Source organism: Megalobrama amblycephala, linkage group LG11 (assembly GCF_018812025.1).
Source record: "Megalobrama amblycephala isolate DHTTF-2021 linkage group LG11, ASM1881202v1, whole genome shotgun sequence".
Lineage (NCBI taxonomy): Eukaryota > Metazoa > Chordata > Actinopteri > Cypriniformes > Xenocyprididae > Megalobrama > Megalobrama amblycephala.
In genome coordinates this window covers 4,160,135-4,175,433 of record NC_063054.1, presented here as the reverse complement: position 1 = coordinate 4,175,433, position 15,299 = coordinate 4,160,135, and the positions used below count along the sequence as shown (strand labels likewise).

Sequence of the window (15,299 nt, the reverse complement as noted above, 5' to 3'; positions counted from 1 at the left end):
AAGCATGTTGCATATGATAATGTTTATGATTTATAATGTAACATAAAATGTATTATTAAAGAATTAGTTCACTTTCAAATACAATTTTCCTGATAATTTACTCATGCCCATGTCATCCAAGATGTCCATGTCTTTCTTTCTTCAGTCTAAAAGAAATGAAATTCTCCTTATAGTGGACTTCAATGGCCTCCAAATGGTTGAAGGTCAAAATTACAGTTTCAGTTCAGCTTCAAAGGCCTTTAAACAATCCCAGACGAGGAATAAGAGTCTTATTTAGAGAAACCATCGGTCATTTTCTAAAAAAAAAAAAAAAAAAAGATATACGTTTTAACCATAGACGTTCGTCTTGAACTAGCGCTCTTCTTCTTCTTCTCTATTAGAATTCCGGCAGTGTAGATGATGCTAAGTGTATTGCTGCCCTCCACAGGTCAAAGTTGAACTAAATTGTCATATACAATATGCTAGTGCAAGTATATAACAACTGCCAACTGCTGTTGCTGAGTGTTATATTTCTGTTTCTGTTTTCAAGTCAAGTGTAATTTTGTATCTGTTCACTTTTGGATTCAATAAAACTGCACTTGGGTTCACATTCAACTCTCCTTCAGTTGACGTTCATCACAGGCTGATTGCAGCACAGATTTTTCACACAAAAAAATCAGGATCTAATTGCAGCAGTCTCTATTTATTAAACTCAAAAATAGAAAAACTACTCCATACAATCAGATCTCTTAAAAAGTATGAACAGAACAACCCAATTTCTTTGAAGATGGAACAAAGACTAATAGAAAATACATGATGCAATGAGGAGATCCAGGTCGGATGATTAAATCGATTTTATTGGTTAATAAAATATGATCAAATAATAAATGATAGACATATTGATTTGGAATGATAAAAATGCAAATTTAATAAAGAGAAATTATGATAAAAGAGTAACACAAACAGTTAGAAACCAACTTTAAAATCCAAGTATTATCTAAGTAAAATGTTAATAAAAATCTTAGTAAGATCTTAACAAAATCTGAGTAAAATATTCTTACCTAAGGAAAACTAAAGTTTGTCAAGATCTCGTTGAATCAGAATGCCAAAGAGCAAAATTGAGTCACGATCGAGAGTATCAGATCGAGACTGAACATACAGAAAAAGAAGAAGTTTACACAGTTTACTTCTGCAGATGAAAATATCATGTACTTATCATGCAAGACATATTCGTGTGCAGCAGAATGAAAAAACACAGGTCAACAAGGACAGTTCAAGAAAGAAACAATATACTTTTGTCATAAAAGAATGATAAACATAAAACAATAAATGATTTCTTATGATTAAAATATAACTGATTAAATGATTGTTAGTAAAAGAAATATTCGTCCCAATACTCATCAATACTATATAAACTAAATCAAACCAAAGAATGAAGCAGATGCAGTAACCATGGAAACAAATGCTAACAAACACTTTCTTTAAAGATATTTTTGTTTTGATCAGAAAGAATAAATGTCCATTTTAAAATAATTCGAAGCTGGTTATTTTGATGTTTCAATGTTTCATTCTCATCAAACAAAGACTGGATTAAGTAGCCTGATATTTGACCTTAACCTGTAAACCCATAACATGTTGCATAACTGTTCTGTTTGTTTCCAGGGTGTATTTAATTTACATGGTATTGATAAGAAAACCACTGAACACTGTGACATTGTTCTCTTCATCCCAGATCCATGTGTTCTTTAGGAGTACCATATAGACTCAATCCCCTTTCTCCAACAGCAGCGTTAAGCCATTGCCTCCGTTCTCTGTATGACATTGAGTCTTGTGATGTTTTGTTAATGCTTCTTGCTTTCCATTTCTATACAAGGTCAATGATGTTGGATTTCCAACATGACAATGGTAGAAGAAAGTGAAATAGTAAACTCCTCGTATCGGTGCTGTGAAAATCCCTGTTAAAGAGTGAGACAGATCTCCATTAACAGCTGTAGACATGAATTATACAAGTGTGTTGATATTGTTTTCAGCAGTGTGGATTATCAATACCTGTGTCCTGATTATAGGCATTACCAACATTACTGTAGATTTTCTTGTAAATCAGTGTTGTATCTGCGTTTACTGGACCATAGAGACCATTTGATCCTAATGCAGCTGAAAATGCCACCTTTGGTTTGTCTGAAGAGAACTAAAAAATTGGCCCAGTAGCAATGAAATCAATTTATCTATAAACCTTTTTGAGATACATTTACATTAAAAATATATAGATTAAGATTATTGGAGTATGTTTTACAGGAAAATACTATTTCAGCCTTTCTCATTCAGAATTTCACATTTAATTCAGTGTGATGATGCATGCCATTTCTTTGAAACAGTTTACAGTCAGACATTGCTAGGAAATTTCACAAATAATTGCACAGTAAATCCTACACCAATTGATTTTCACTGAATATGATATTACAGCACATCGGTCTTAAAAATGCTAGTCTCACCTCGGTTTTCCTTTTTGAGTTTCTCAATCTGAGCTTCACTGTTAGCAAGTCTGGTTTCCAGAGTTTTCAAGAGTTGGTTATCTGTGGCTTCAAGTTCCTTTAGCATGTCTGTACATATTTTCAAAGGACAAGTCAGCTGTTTGTTTTCAAATTTAGTACTCAATTCAGAGGCATTTGGAGTGAATATACAGTATATGATATTCAAAAAATATTAAAAATAAACTAGATTGACATGTAATATCAAATAACACACAACAGATCAATTATACACCACATTCCAAATTATTATGCAAGTGACATATCAGTAAGATTTTACACTGACATTTACACTGAAATCTTACTGATATGTCACTTGCATAATAATTTGGAACACGGTGTAGATTGACGGAATTTCTACGATCCTGTTAGTCAAAATGACAGACAATGCAGAAATTTACACAACCTCTGATATAGTTTTAAAGATTCACATTGAACTTCTGTATGCTTTGCATTTATGAATAATTATTAAAGATTATTATTAAAGAATATAAATTATGAAATTTGCATTTGTTAAAGTAAAGAAATTATTTATATTAATCAATCATTTAGTTTTCAGCAATGACTGAGGTCTTTCTGCATAAATGCCATGATACTGTGGGCTTAAGAGTTAACAGTTTGTGTATTAAGTTGATTATTTGTTTGCGTTTTGTTTGTGTTTTGTTTTAATTATGAGCCATTTATTCATGTTTTTATTTTTTTATGTTAGCTATATTTTTAAATGTCCTATTGGTTTTCATACAGAGAAATGTACGTTTCAATTGATCAATTGATCTTTGTATTGCTTATTGTGATTTCATATGATTAAGTACAGTAGCCTACATTTGACATTAAATACATAATATACTCTGTGTCTTTAAGGACTATTTGTAAAAACATGAATGAAGGAAAGAATATGTTCATATACAGTCAAATGTGAAACACTTTACAACATGTTACACATTTAATAATAGCCACACCTGTTAGGAAATATGTTTGTCAATACCAACATTGCCTGTGTGAATGCAAATTATATATATATATATTTTTTAAAGATAAAGAGTAATGCAAAAAAAAAATAAAAAAATTGATTATGAATATGACACTTACCTGAAGCCAGTATGGAGCCGATACTGTCACTGGCTTCACTCACTCCCACTTTACCCACTATCCTGTGGCGGATCAAGTACTGCTTTCCAAACTCCAGTCCAGTCAGAGTAAAGTCTTCATCAGATGTGTTTTTGATAAGCCACTGTTCCTCAGCACCAGAATCTGGATTTACCTGCTGGTACTCCACTCTGTACCGCACAGTTTCTCCAGTTGGGGACTTCTGCAGTTTCAGGGACACACTGCGCTCCAGGACATTCTTCACTATTGGTGGGGGAGGCTTCGACACGGGCTGGAACTGTGTGTCTGTCAGCTTCCCTTTATTATACAGATAGATGGAGGAGCCTGGACTGAATGGATCGGATATGGCAGAAATAATGAATCTGAATCTCTTTTCATCTTTATTAGCCTCTGAAAAACTTTTGAAAAGAGCTAAGTTCTCTCTTATCTTTGAGATGACATCAGGATAGTGGATCCACTTTTTGACAGATGGTAACATGCTAGAACTCGTTTTCATCGCCACATCTAACTCTTTCAACTCAGCAGATTCCACAAACTCCTTCAGGGTTGAAAGATAACGGTCTTCATACTTCAGAGATGTGAAGGTCAAGCACACTACAACATCAGTATCAGGATCAAGGAGGATGGTGTTGAGACGGTCTGAGTCTTCAGTTAGGATTCCCTCCAGCACCTTGGTGTGAGAACTCAAGAGGTTAAGTTCAGACTTTGCATGATCCAACCACTGGTTAAGCATGTCAGGTTTAAAAGGGGAGCTGTAGTGGATCTTCAGGATGTCTTCCAATGAATTTTCCTCCATCTCTCCTCCTCGAATAGCAGGCAAGACCCTAGCCAGTGCTTTCAAGATCACTGTTTTGTAAATGCTAAAAGAGCCCTGAAATAAATAGAGCCTCTCTTTGATGTCTCTGAAAACATTTACCAGTGTATTTCTGAAGAGGTCGTTGCATGTCCTCTCTGCTTCACCCAGCTCCTCGATTACATCTTCAGTTTTGGAAACCAGACTTGTGCTAATTGTTCTCTTCAGTTGAGCAGCTTTTGTATCCAGTAGAGAAAGAGGATAGAGCCAGACTTTTATTGGAACTGCATTCTGTGGATCCTCTCTCAGGAGAGCGGGGAGTTTCTTGTACACTTCTACAGCCTCCATGTAAGTGGTGGGGCTCTTCTCAAGGCGGACATCACCATAAAATGTGCAGGTGATGCTCTCAACCATCTTCTTATGACCATCTGACATTTTTAAAGCTCCTTCTCCCTCAATAGAAAATCCAGGGATCTTCTTGACCATGATATTCAGTTGTCCCTCAATCTCCTGCTTGTTTTCCTCTTCTGAAAAGGTCCGGTCAAACACCATGAAGGCCTGAGCTCCGTACAGTACAGCCGTGACCACATGAGTTGCAGTTTTCTGGTCAAAGACCTCAGGGTAGGTGATCTGGCCCAGGTGAGTCATAGTGAGCTGTTCGAATCTGGAGGTTTCACTGTAATACATTGTAACTCTGGACTGTTGGTTTGAGGATTTGGTATCATGCAGAAACTTGGCAGATCCTCCCACCTCCACCAGCCCTCCCAGAAAGCTGGCCTTCAGTGAAGCACTCACATCAAAGAGACTGGACTTACTAGAGAGAGAGTCGGAGCTAATGAACTTCAAATCGGTCATGAGCTTTAGACGACTATCCAAATCTTCACTCAGTGACTTCTTATCCCACAGAGTAACACCTGAAATGAAAAATGGCTTCAACAGTTACATATGAGGGTGCAATGCTGATTTTGTATCTATATCACAGCTAATTTAATATTTGGGTGCTTAATTTCATCTCAAAATTACCAGACATGTACTGTTTTGTTGATTCACTTTTGGGTGAAAAAGTGAATAAAAATAATTTTAGTAGGTACCATACACCACCTGGAATGAAGGTGTCCTTGCGGCAGTCATAAAGCATACCAGGAAAAAGAGGTCTTTTTTTGCTTTCAAGAAGTCTCAGTTCCCTTTCAGTCGGTCACGTTCGACGTACGTCAGTAGTGACCGACGAATTGGGGATATCGCTTAGAGAGCCCTATCAGCTTCGTGTGAACTAAAACAAGCCAATGGAATTGGCGTGCGATATTTGCATAATGCGCACCGCCCCCGACAGGTGTATATAAATAGGAAGCAGATGCAATCGCACTCTGTCTTTCGCTTCGGAGCCATACACTGGTGTCCTGCTTCAGAAGACTCTTTCTTCAAAGAAGAACTAAAACTGCCTCAGAAGAGGATCAACAGCGAGCTGTTTGTGTTGGTTGTCAAGGCACTTCAGTGAGGTCGCGAGCTTCCGGGGAGCCGAGCTATAAGCTCTCAACTGCTGTTGTAACAGCAACACTCTAAAAGTGTGTGTGTGTGTGTTGCGATTTGGGCCGGTTCCTCGGTGTGTTCAGGGAGTGGTGTACCTGAGCACATCGCGTCACTCCCTGTGTGCTTCAGCACGAGTGAGCTGACTTTTCCTCTTCTAAAAGAGCTTTACAGACGAACCCTGACAGTATGTCATTTCGTCTGTGCGTTACTGGGTGCGGTCGTTCCCTGGTCCCTGCTGATGGGCACAATCGTTGCATCTCGTGTTTGGGCATTCAGCACGCTGAAGCAGCTTTTGTGGGTGGTTCATGTTCCCATTGCGGGAATATGACTATCGCGGTGCTGAGGTCGAGACTCTCCTTCCTGAAGTCTCAGGAAGCGGGGGTCCCCTCCCCTATGCCCCGTTCGACCGCTTTTTTCCGGCCCGGTCGGAATGACGGTTCGGCGGTGTATAGGAAGGGTGACCTGAGGATTACGGTCAGGGCTTCCCCGCTGAGTGGAAACGCTCCGCGGGCCCCTGCCGCCTCATCAGCACCGCAACCCATCGTGCCGCCGTTGGTTTCCGCTGGGCCCTCTACGGACTGTCCAGCCGTTACCTTTGGTGCGCCGGCAGCGGAGCAGATGTCGATCTCTGCATCGGAAGGTGAGCCAGAGTCCTCGGGAGAGAAAGATCCGGCTGCGTTGCCGCCCTCCGGGACGGTAGCATTTCCCGAATCTGATCCCGAGTTGACGGCTGTGCTTTCCCGGGCCGCCTTGTGTGTCGGGCTTGAGTGGAACCCTCCACCCTGTCCCGGCCCATCTCGGTTGGATGATTGGTACTTGGGGGGGGGGGGGGGTCTTGGCAAGCACCGTATAGTGTTCGTGCAAGGCCTGGTCCCTCGTCCGCCTTCACCTCCCTGGACGGCGGGGAAGCCAGGGGATACGCGAGGATCCCGCCAGTCGAGCGGTCTGTTACGATGCAGCTGTGTCCAACGGCCACTGGCTGGCGTGGTGTGCCGCGCCTCCCGTCCCGGGCCTGTAAGTTCTCAGCCGGTCTGACTGAGAAGGCTTACAGAGCCTGTGGGCGGGCTTCCTCCGCCCTGCATGCGATGGCCCTTTTGCAGGTCTACCAGGCAAAGGCGCTGTCGGAAATGCCCCAGGAAGGGCCTGACCAACAGTTGCTCGGGGAGCTGCGCGCTGCCACTGACCTTGACCTCCGGGCAACGAAGGTGACAGCGCGTTCTGTTGGTCACGCGATGTCTACTTTGGTAGTCCAGCAACGCCACCTCTGGCTGACCTTGGCAGACATGAGGGAAACCGACAAACATCGGTTCCTGGACTCCCCCGTGTCTCCGGTCGGCCTTTTCGGCGACGCTGTGGAGAGCTTTGCCCAACAGTTCTCCGCTGCACAGAAGCAAGCTGAGGCTATTAAACATGTCATGCCACGGCGGTCCGCTGCTGCCTCCACCCAGCCGCCCGTGGCTCAGCCTCAGCCTGCTCGTCGCCGAGGGCGCCCGCCCGCGTCGTCCTCCGCCCCTGCTAAGTCGGCAAAGCAGCAGCCTGCACCAGCCAAACAGCAGGGTGCCGGTCGCGGACGTGGTGCCCAGCCCGTCTCTGCCAAGCCAGGTGGCAAGCGGTCGAGGAAATCTCGGCCCTGAGACGGGCGACCTGGAGGTGGAAGGTTCCTGCTCTTCGGGAGAGTATTCCATCTGCTCTCCCACCCCCGGAGGAGGGCCGGGGGGAATTTGTGTTGTCTGTCCGTCCACCGCCGCTGGCTCTCCGGAGTCCAGCGGTACCCACATTATCACAAAAAGAGTAGTTTCCTTAAACTCCAGGTCACAAGAGGGCGTGCCTGCCAGTGTTGCGAGGCCCAGCCTTGCCGCTCGCAGCCCCCTCTCATTCCGCCAGCAGGTGGCAGTGTGATGGTGCAGGCCGCGTCCCGTGCGCCGTCTCCCATACACACTGCTGCCTCGCAGAGTCTGACCACACTCCGGGCCGCCTCCATGCCGTCCGAGTCGGGTCCCCGTACTCTGCTTCGCTGCCCCACCCCCGGTGCGTCTGTGGTGCCTTTGGTCCCGCTGGTTCGGAGTCTGGAGGCATGGATCACGCTTCCCAGCCCGTCCCGCTGGCTCATTCGCACCATCAGACTCGGCTATGCGATTCAGTTCGCCCGGCGTCCCCCGGTTTTCAGGGGTGTCCACTTCACTCAGGTGTCGTTGGACAGTGCACCTGTTCTCCGGGCGGAGATTGCTGTCCTACTGGCGAAGGACGCAATCGAGCCGGTCCCTCCAGCCGATATGAAGTCGGGGTTTTACAGCCCCTACTTCATTGTACTGAAGAAGGGCGGTGGGCTACGGCCAATCCTGGATCTGCGCATTTTGAACCGGTATCTCCACAGGATGCCGTTCAAGATGCTCACGCAGAAGCGCATTTTCGAATGCAGCCGTCCCCAGGATTGGTTTGCAGCGATCGACCTGAAGGACGCGTACTTTCATGTCTCGATTCTGCCTCGACACAGACCCTTCCTACGGTTTGCGTTCGAGGGTCGGGCATATCAGTACAAAGTCCTACCCTTCGGGCTGGCCCTGTCGCCCCGCGTCTTTACGAAGGTTGCGGAGGCGGCCATTGTTCCCCTCAAGGAACAAGGCGTTCGTATTCTCAACTATCTCGACGACTGGTTGATCCTGGCCAGCTCGCGAGAGCAGTTGTGCGAACACAGGGACATGGTTTTAGCTCACCTCAGCCGGTTGGGTCTTCGGGTCAACTGGGACAAGAGCAAACTCGCCCCCGGGCAGAGGATCTCTTATCTCGGTCTCGAGCTAGACTCGGTCGCACGGACTGCGCGTCTCACCGAGGCGCGCGTCCAGTCGGTGTTGAACTGCCTGAGCTCGCTCAAGCGCAGGACAGCGGCTCCACTGAAAGTTTTTCAGAGGCTCCTGGGGCATATGGCATCTGCAGCCGCGGTCACGCCGCTCGGATTGCTCCATATGAGACCGCTTCAACACTGGCTCCGCGGCCGGGTCCCGAGATGGGCGTGGCAGCGCGGCACGCTCCGTGTCCCCGTGACACCGAGCTGCCGTCGCACCCTCATCCGTGGTCGGATCCTTCGTTCCTGCAGCCGGAGTACCCCTCGAACAAGTGTCCAGGCATGCTGTGGTCTCCACAGACGCCTCTGCCACGGGATGGGGGCCACGTACAACGGGCATGCAGTGTCGGGTCTTTGGACGGGGCCTCAGCTGCATTGGCATATCAATTGCCTGGAGTTGCTAGCAGTACGTCTTGCATTGGGCCGCTTCAAGGAGCTGCTGTCAGACAAGCACGTACTGGTCCGCTCGGACAGCACTGCGGCCGTTGCGTACATCAACCATCAAGGTGGTCTACGCTCCCGTCGCATGTCGCAACTCGCCCGCCATCTCTTGTTGTGGAGTCAGAAGCATCTGAGGTCCCTTCATGCCACTCATGTCCCAGGTGTGCTCAACCGTGCAGCCGACGAGCTGTCACGGCAGCCTCCACTTGCGGGCGAGTGGCGGCTCCACCCCCAGGCGGTTCAGCTGATTAGGCAGCATTTCGGCGAGGCCCAGGTAGACCTGTTTGCCTCCCCAGAAACTGCCCACTGCCAGTGGTTCTATTCCCTGACCGGCGGCACGCTCGGCACGGATGCCCTGGCACACAGCTGGCCCCCGGGTCTACGCAAATATGCGTTTCCCCCAGTGAGCCTTCTCGCACAACTCCTGTGCAAGGTCAGGGAGGACGGGGAGCAGGTTCTGTTAGTGGCTCCGTATTGACCCACTCGGACCTGGTTCTCGGACCTCACCCTCCTCACGACAGCCCCTCCCTGGCCGATTCCTCTGAGGAAGGACCTCCTGACTCAGAGACGGGGCACCCTATGGCACCCGCGTCCCGACCTGTGGAACCTCCACGTGTGGTCCCTGGACGGGATGCGGAGGTTCTGAGTGATCTCCCGCAAGCGGTTGCAGACACCATCACTTCCGCTAGAGCTCCTTCCACGAGGAGTCTCTACGCGCTGAAGTGGAACTTATTCGTTGAATGGTGCACCTCTCGCCGAGAGGACCCCCGATCATGCTCGATCAGATCCGTGCTTTCCTTCCTGTAAGAGGGGTTGGAGAGAAGGCTGTCTCCCTCCACCCTGAAGGTGTATGTTGCCGCTATCGCTGCACATCACCATGCAGTTGAGGGTAAGTCCCTGGGGAAACACGATCTGGTCGTCAGGTTCCTGAGGGGGCGAGGAGATTAAATCCTCCTCGCCCTTCCTCCATACCTTCTTGGGATCTGACCCTGGTTCTCACAGCTCTCCGGGGTCATCCCTTTGAGCCCTTGCGATCAGTCGACCTGAAAGTAATGTCTCTGAAAACCGTCCTTCTGGTCGCTTTGGCTTCCCTTAAGAGGGTAGGGGACCTGCATGCATTTTCGGTCAACGAAGCGTGCCTAGAATTCGGGCCTGGTGACTCTCACGTCATCCTGAGACCCCGGCCCGGATATGTGCCCAAGGTTCCTACCACTCCCTTCAGAGATCAGGTAGTGAACCTGCAAGCGCTGCCTTCGGAGGAGGCAGACCCAGCCCTAGCTTCGCTCTGTCCCGTCCGCACTCTGCGTGTGTACGTGGACAGAACGCGAAGCTTCAGGACCTCAGATCAGCTCTTTGTCTGTTACGGAGGCCAGCAGAAGGGAAAGGCTGTCTCCAAGCAGAGGATGGCCCACTGGATAGTGGATGCCATCGCCTTGGCGTATGAATCCCAGGGCGTGCCTTGCCCGCTCAGGTTGAGAGCCCACTCCACCAGAGGGGTGGCCTCTTCTTGGGCGCTGGCTCATGGCGCCTCACTGACAGATATCTGTAGAGCTGCGGGCTGGGCGACACCTAACACGTTCGCTAGATTCTATAGCCTACGCGTAGAGCCGGTATCTTCCCGTGTACTCGCTTCCACTAGCCGGTAGACGCGTTGAACCCGCTCTAAGTGTCGGCTTGCAATGCCATTCCCGCCCCCTGGGCCGGATACGTGCATCTTTGACTCCAGTCGTGTTCCCCGCTTGGCGAACCCTGTCGAGTTCCTCCGCCTCCCCATTTGGCTCGGACATTGCGGAGTGTCTGATGCCAGGCCTACATCCGTCGCTGACGTTGTCTGTTGGCTGGGGTCCATATGTCGTGACTCCTCTACGTGAGCGGTCCCATATGTGTAATTGTCCACGGGTCTAAACTCCCTACGGCGAGCCCGTGTCTTTCCCTTAGCAGAGCCAGCTCTGCTGTCACCTGTCAGATGAGTCTCCCCCTACCCAGGTGGAGCCATCCCAGGGACCCCATATGCGTACTGCCCCCGGGCAAGTCCATATGTGTATTCTCCACGTAAACTCCTCCCCCATTGGGTAGGTAGTGGCCTCCACAGCGTCCCCCTCGGGTTCGCTTCCCCAGTGTAGTCTAGTTTACTTAGTGGGTATAGGTGAAACAGCAGTAAACTCTCTCAGCGTGAGCTCGCCCCCTTCTCTGTCCAGCTGGTGCTATGGGCGGCTGAGCTTGCGCTGGGCACTGGAAGGGGTTTCGTAACTGTGGCGCTTTAGTTGGGATCCCAACTCGTCGGTCACTACTGACGTACGTCGAACGTGACCGACTGAAAGGGAACGTCTCGGTTACAGATGTAACCCTCGTTCCCTGAAGGAGGGAACGGATACGTACGTCCCGTCGCCACAGTTTCTGTACCCTCGCTGTTGTGCGGACACCAGTTGTCTCCTCAGCGAAAAACAGAGTGCGATTGCATCTGCTTCCTATTTATATACACCTGTCGGGGGCGGTGCGCATTATGCAAATATCGCACGCCAATTCCATTGGCTTGTTTTAGTTCACACGAAGCTGATAGGGCTCTCTAAGCGATATCCCCAATTCGTCGGTCACTACTGACGTACGTCTCCGTTTCCTCCTTCAGGGAACGAGGGTTACATCTGTAACCGAGACGTTTCCCCAGTTCAAATCCTCTTTGGACACATTTGGAAATCTCTTATTGACTGCAAGACAAAAATCACAGTTATTATTATTATTATTATTATTATTTTATTATTTTTTTTAACTAAATGTTTCTAGTAAATTGTCCTTTCACCAAGTATGGATATACCTATATGGCTGCCAAGGTTTCCTCATCAAGGGCACTTCTCTCTCCACCGCTGTCAGTTTTGCTCTTTGCTCGTACAAAAGACAAAACACAATAACTGAACATCTGTACAGGTACAGAGGGGATGTACTTTGTTTTCTGACTAGTTTTGGATTTCCTGATATGTTTGTTTGCACTTGAACTGAAACAATTTCAGGTGTACTGGATTTTAAAGGTCCTGTTCTTCGTGATCCCATGTTTCAAACTTTAGTTAGTGTGTAATGTTGTTGTTAGAGTATAAATAAAATCTGTAAAATTTTAAAGCTCAAAGTTCAATGCCAAGTGAGATATTTTATTTAACAGAAGTCGCCTACATCGAACGGCCAGTTTGGACTACATCCCTCTACTTCCTTCTTTAATGGCGTCACTAAAACAGTTTTTTGACTAACCTCCGCCCACAGGAATACACAAGAGTTGCGTTTGTAGAGTGTGTTTGTCGCCATGTCGTCGAAACGCTGTTATTTTCATCCTGCAGTCCAATCACCGGGTCTGATTCAGGCTCAAATTGATAGGGTAAAATTAAAGACATGTTTACAATAACACTGAGCGCGTGCATCTCCACGTTATGGTAAGAGGCGTGACCTTTCCGGGCAAAGTTTGCTAAGCTGCTGTCGAATCACAACACAGGAACCGCTGGCACAATCAGAACTCGTTACGTATTTCTGAAGGAGGGACTTCATAGAACAAGGAAGTCATCAGCCCGTTTTTATGACAGTGGAAACAACGGTATACAGATAAGTAAATTATGTGAAAAATACTGTGTTTTTTTACACGCGAAACATGAACACATGTTATATTGCACACTATAAACACAATCAAAGCTTCAAAAAACCACGAAAAATGGGACCTTTAAAGACAATGGGCATAGTTTTGGACAGTACAGATAAGAAACTGATGATTGAGAAGAGATCGAATTAGCCTCTTTTTTTTTTTTTTACACTTCTGCATTGCATTTTCAATTAGTGATTACTGATTAGTGTTCTCGTTTCAGGTGTGTCTAGTTAGTTGTATAGTTGTACTTGTATATATTTCCTGTGTTCTCCCTCAGTCTCTGTTGGTTCTCATTTATGGTGTATGTGGTTATCTCCTGTTTCTTCCCGGTTCCTGTGTATTTGTCATCAGTCTACGTGTTTACACTGAAGTCTCACAGAGACGCGCCCCTTAAAACAGAGCGTTCAAACCAGAGGGCTAAAATCAGGGTAGGAAAAATGCCTTTCATTTGTAAATTATGACAATTTTGGATGTAAAAAGTGTCAGGGTTCTGTCACTTCTGTCTAGTTTATTTCTTGGTTTTGTGACAGAGCTCTGACACTCCCGTTCTTGTCCTGTTTTTGCGTGAGCGTACGGTCTTGAGTGTTCTCGGTTCGGCGCTCTCTTGTCTGCGTGCCTTGTTTCATGTTGGGAGTGTGGCGTTCGGATCCCGGCACTCGTGTCTAGTTTGGTTTCAGTTTTGTGTCGGGATTCGGACACTCGCACTCCCAGTCCTGTCTTTTATTGTGAGCGCACGGTCGAGTGTTCCTTCACTTGCCGTGCGTTCTTGTCTCATGTTTTGTCTCTTGTATTGTCATGTTTTGTGTAGCATGCGGTTGTTTCCACCTGTCGCGTGCTTTCATGTTTTGTCTTTTGTGTAGCACGCAGTCTGTGTTTCACGGGCTGCGTGCTCTCATTTTGTCTTGTTTTGTGTAAGCACATGGCTTATGAGTTTTCATAGTTGCGTGTTCATGTCTCGTCTTGTGTAAGCACATGGCTTGTGATTTGTCTTCATTGGCCATGTGCTTGTGTTTTTGTTTTGTTTGGTGTGAGCACATGGCTTGTCATGTGTTTCTTTGTGCCATGTGCTCTCATGTCTATTGTCTTGACCCCGCCCACCTTGTTACTTCGTTATTGGTTCATTTGCCCCACCTGTCCTCCCTCATTACCTGCCTTGTTTGCTCTCCTATTTATTCTCCTTGTGTTTGCAGTCCTGTGCTGGTTCGTTGTTGTATATTCCCTCGTGTTTTGTCAAGTTGAGTCAAGCCAAGTCTAGTCTGTTTTCCCCCATGGGGTAGTTTTTGGTTGTTGTTGTTGTTGTTGTTGTTGTTGTTGTTGTTGTTGTTGTTGTTGTGTTTTTTTTTTGTTTTTTTTTAATATTAAAGCTCTCTTCCCTGCAATTGAGTTCTCGCTCCTTCCTCCACAACCCCAACCCTGACAAAAAAAAAAGCATGCTAACATTATAAGTGCACCCCAGGAAACATTATAAAAGAATAAACCAGTGCAGTTCATGACCCCTTTAAACAGTCAGTTTTGGAACGTACACACATTATGTGAGCAGTCTGCTTTCTTTTTTCCATACTTTTCCAGACCTGGAAAATAGTCAAATTCAAAATCTTTACTTTTCTATACCTTTCCAAACTCCATAGGAATCCTGCACTACAAATTTGCCAACTGTTGTTCAAACTGTGTGGTTTTTGAAGCGTCAACCTTAGGGGTTGTACGCTTGCACTTACAGAGATGGATTATTTTCTAAAAATTATAATTTGAAAAAAGTCATATTCTAAGAGTATTTTCATTTTTGGGTGGAGTATCACTTTTTCTAGTATTATCAGAAACAACTTAGCCATAAATACAAATTCTGTAATTTGGCCTTCATATTTATATTCAACATTTGAATTTCTACAGTCTTTTAAATTCTGTTACTTTCATGTTTATTACTGTGCAGCTGTTTTGTATGAAGTGCTACAGAACTGAAGATAACTTGACTATGAACTGTATATACTGTACCTATGACTTGTGGTCAGAGGCTCTCCAGCACAATTGTTGGGCTGGTGGGGCAGACAGCATGTGGACAAAGAAGCATCTTGACAGATGGGTTTGGACCCGAAACAGTTCCAGACAGACAGAAACAGAGACGACCCTGTCCTCTTCCTTCCTGACAAACAAACTCTGTTACAGTGACCAATAATTATTATTATTATTATTATTTTACTTTTTAAAGTGTTTCATGATCATTCTCACCTTGTTGCTGATGCACAAACTGTCTCTGCTTCTGCTACTGAAAATAAAAAGTAGATTTTTTTTTTTTTTTTTTTTACAGTAATGATTGACACATATAAATCTGTAGGTGGTGACAAATAAGCATCTTTTGTTACAAGCGACTTATTGAATCACTGGCTCAACTGGTTCATCGAAAACAACTTGTCATTCAGTAGAAAGAGAACAAAAACAACAGTAATATATAGTAACTTAAAGGGTTAG

The 15,299-nt window shown here is 46.1% G+C and overlaps 1 protein-coding gene across 2 annotated transcripts; it reads right to left on the bottom strand.

Annotated features, from left to right (window-relative positions):
* Nucleotides 1-828: 828 nt before the first annotated feature.
* Nucleotides 829-5,560, bottom strand: LOC125277762 (cytolytic toxin-alpha-like). 2 transcript variants are annotated; one of them, XM_048206264.1, is made up of 5 exons: nt 5,509-5,560; nt 3,597-5,321; nt 2,472-2,579; nt 2,029-2,157; nt 829-1,934 (listed from the first exon to the last, which is right to left on the bottom strand). In XM_048206264.1, the coding sequence occupies exons 1-5, from the start codon at nt 5,543-5,545 to the stop codon at nt 1,744-1,746; spliced, it is 2,190 nt and encodes a 729-aa protein (XP_048062221.1). In that variant the 5' UTR covers nt 5,546-5,560; the 3' UTR covers nt 829-1,743. The 2 variants fall into 2 exon arrangements, with proteins under 2 accessions (XP_048062221.1, XP_048062222.1); XM_048206265.1 differs by having other exon boundaries at nt 1,842-1,934; nt 2,029-2,167.
* Nucleotides 5,561-15,299: the final 9,739 nt, after the last annotated feature.

Coding starts and splice junctions, on each gene's coding strand:
- LOC125277762 (XM_048206264.1), bottom strand. CDS start 5,545: ATGCTTTATGACTGCCGCAAGGACACCTTCATTCCAG. Junction 5,322..5,508: donor CAAGGACACCTTCATTCCAG/GTGGTGTATGGT, acceptor TTTTCATTTCAG/GTGTTACTCTGTGGGATAAG. Junction 1,935..2,028: donor TGCCTATAATCAGGACACAG/GTATTGATAATC, acceptor ACTCTTTAACAG/GGATTTTCACAGCACCGATA.